This window comes from Sinocyclocheilus anshuiensis, unplaced genomic scaffold (assembly GCF_001515605.1).
Source record: "Sinocyclocheilus anshuiensis isolate Anshui unplaced genomic scaffold, SAMN03320099.WGS_v1.1 scaffold1365, whole genome shotgun sequence".
NCBI classification, from domain to species: domain Eukaryota; kingdom Metazoa; phylum Chordata; class Actinopteri; order Cypriniformes; family Cyprinidae; genus Sinocyclocheilus; species Sinocyclocheilus anshuiensis.
In genome coordinates, this window is record NW_015551032.1 from 86,360 (window position 1) to 89,872 (window position 3,513).

Consider the following 3,513-nt stretch of genomic DNA (forward strand, 5'->3'; position numbering starts at 1 on the left):
GATGCGTCTATGGCCGAGTCGTGGCTGGCTGGACAGGAGCCACTGGTCAGGGCAGCAGAATTGGGCTCTAACGTAGATGAAGTTGAGAGTCTTATCAAACGCCACGAAGCCTTTGAAAAGCTGGCAGCAGGCTGGGAAGATCGGTTCACACAGCTAGAGAAACTCACCACGGTTTGTTAAATACACACTTACACCAACAAAAGTGCAGGATTTGTAAAATAATGCTAGCATCATTTATAGAATCTGCCATTTTTTACTAATCTAATAATGCTCTCTCATGTGATTCTCTGTCAGCTGGAGGAACAGGAAATTCAAAGAAGAAGGGAAGAGGAAGAGAGGGCCCGACGACCACCCACACCTCCCCCCGTGGAAGAGGTAGTACAGTCTGAGATGAACGATTCTGCTGCAAGGTAAAAAAAAATAGACTGTACTATTCTACTCAGCTATCCTTTTTTCCAGTATGAAAGACACTAAACAAGCACTAAGCAAGTAGAAATGGTCTTTGGAAATGAAATAAAACCATTACCATTTGAAAGTTTGGGGATTTTTTTATTCAGCAAGGATGCATTAAAGTGGCAGTAAAGACATTTATAGTGTCACAAAATATTTAAATATCAAATAAATTCTCTTAATTTAAACGTTCTATATATCACAATTTTCCACAAAAATAGTAAGCAGGACTTAAATAAATGTTTCTTGTCTTGTTCAAACCAGCATGTTACAATGATTTCTGAAGGATCATATTATACTGAAGGCTGGAGTAATGATGCGGAGCCATTCAGCTTTGCCATCACAGGAATAATTTTAAATAATATTTAAAATATTAAAATAAATAATATAAAATATTAAAAACTATTCAAATCTAAAACAATTATTTTAAATTGTAATAGTATTTCACAATATTAATGTTGGTAGCACTTTAGTATAGGGACCAATTTTCACTATTAACTAGTTGCTTATTAGCATGCCTATTATTAATATATTGGCTGTTTATTAGTAATTATAAAGCACATATTCTGCATCCCTAATCCTACCCAATGCCTAAACTTAACAACTAACTATTAATAAGCAGCAATTTAGGATTTTATTGAAGCAAAAGTCGTAGTTAATGGTTTGTTAATAGTGAGAATTGGATCTTAAAATAAAGTGTGACCTTAATGCTTTTACTGTATTTTTGATCAAGTAAAAACTTCAAAAACATTTTAAAAAAATTCCATCCCCCAAATTTCAAATGGTAGGTTATTTAAGTTTTTTTTTTTTTTTTTTTTTTTTTTTTTTTTTTTTTTTCTTATTATTTTATTAGTAAATACATTAAATCACACTGTTGATTTAGGCTAAACAGCCACATTTTTATTGCCAGGTGTGGCAAAAAGATACTTTTGGTTGTAACTTTCTGTTTATGTACGTTGGCTTCTCTTTAAGGACGAGTCTGGACCAGACTACATTGAACCAGTCAGTATCTGTCAATGGTGTCTACAGTGACCAGGACACATCACAGGTCAGATACGCTCCACACTGTGCTTATATTAAATTCTCTATCCATAATAGATCCAAATATGCATTCACTTCATACACGTTTACATTATATGTTAGTAAGTATACAGACACAGTTTTAAAAGGGGACATCGGATGCCCATTTTCCACAAGTCTGCAACATACTTTAGTTAAAATTCCTCAATGGTCGAGTAAAACAACACTCTTTTTACCTTATCAAAAACAGCTCTGTACACATCGACACGTTTCAGTGCATGTCTCTTTAAATGATAATGAGCTCTGCTCACCCCACCCCTCTCTTCCATGGAAGAGGAAGGGCGATTACCAAATAATCATTAAAAATATAATGTGCGAGACTGACTTCTTCTGGAGGTGCAGCTGGATCACGAACAGTGGGTACTGATCCATCCTTGAGTTTTAACTTTTTAGCAAAACCTGCCTTGAATTGTCCCTCATTCAGAAAGCAGTCTGGAGTAAAATTATTTGTGCAGACATAAACGAATTTAGGTTTATTCAGTGCATTACCATTACCAAAAACAAAACTAATCCACTGCGTCCTCAGTGGCTCTGATGTCGGGAGAAAAAGGAGTCTTATGTTCACATTTACAACTACAAAACACCTGCATTGCTTACGAGACATTGTTGTCGCTACAACTGCTCGAGCGTGGAGAAAATGGCCAACATCGTACAACTGGCTGAGGGCGGGAATATGCTAATACAGGACAGTCTGTCAGTGGTCGTGGGCGGGGCCTGAGCAGTATGAAATCATATTGCTCAGAAAATCAAAACGGCTTGATTATTGAGACGGTTTAGGTTTTTTGGGGATTAAAAAAAAAGTGGTGAATGAATCATTGTAGGGTGGTTGTGTCCACACACTGCTAAGACACATTTATATGCAAACACCATGTAAAAGTGAATTTTGCATCCGATGTCCCCTTTAAAATTCATGTCAAGACACGTGTCACAGTCCTGGTCTCAACTGTTCAGTCTTGTTGTGTGTTCAGTGTCTTTTTTCCTTGTTCCTCTCAGTTATTTATGTTCATATTAATGTTCTGCTGTAAACTCTTGAGTCTCTTTGAGTGTGGGAGAATGTCACAACAAAACGAGTGTCTAACAAAACAATCAGTACGTTTTCATACTGTGTGGATGTCCTTTTAATTGTCAGAACAATATTTCAACACACACAAGTGCCATTTCTAACACACTCACGTTAACACACATTCTTGTGACGTCTCTTATCTGCAGTCATTATCGGTCTCTGTATCTGAACTCAAGAAACCTGAACCTAAACCAGAGAGTAATCCTCAGTCTAACCCAGTTTCTAAACTTGTGCCTAAACCCCACAAGGCACAGGAGCGTGTGAGTACTAACCCCGTAGCGCCAGCCTGTAGCCGTAGTGTAGCATCGCTGCCCCATCGCTGCTTGTGCTTAACAACCCAGCAGCCTTGCAGCATGTCGGCAGCTATACCACACCTGCTAGAGGGCAAAGTCACAACTCTGCTGCTTCCTATTGCTTTCAGTGGATCAGTCTTGTGCTTTTCTTTGTATGTATTTGGTTAGTGTAATGTTGAACGTGTAATATTTTTTTCTTTCTTAGGCCTGAGCTTTAACATCAGTGTTTGCGATGCACTTTATAACATACAAATTTCTACTTTGATGTTAAAAGGCGTCTTTGTTGTTCTGTGTAATGCTGTTGTTTAGCTGTTTGTTGTCAGGGACCCTTAACTTACATTATGTATGTATAGTGTTTGGGTGCATCACAATTCCCTACTAATCCAACTCTCACATTAAACACTGTTTCTTTATTTCCTTCAGTTTCGTCGGATTTTGCTTTATTCCAAGGCAACAATTTTTTCCTAACATTTGTATTTACTTATTTGGCTTAGGATATGAAATTAGTTTGACTAACTATTTTAGGCAGATGTGTCTTTGTAGCAGTGTTATTTCATTTATTACCCCCACATACCCCAGGCTTGTCCATACTGCCCCCCATGTGTCCCCTCCCATTCTGGTCTTGTT

General features: G+C 37.5%; 1 protein-coding gene across 1 annotated transcript in view; it reads left to right on the plus strand.

The window, feature by feature from the left end:
• The window catches only part of LOC107661190 (spectrin beta chain, non-erythrocytic 1-like), a 78,673-nt gene that overhangs the window by 72,845 nt on the left and 2,315 nt on the right, over window positions 1-3,513 (plus strand). Inside the window, exons 37-39 of the mRNA XM_016450665.1 lie at window positions 1-171; window positions 295-410; window positions 1,423-1,498. The exon at window positions 1-171 is cut by the window's left edge and continues 27 nt beyond it. Coding sequence (XP_016306151.1) covers window positions 1-171; window positions 295-410; window positions 1,423-1,498 — 363 coding nt within the window. The remainder of the gene's footprint in view (window positions 172-294; window positions 411-1,422; window positions 1,499-3,513) is intronic.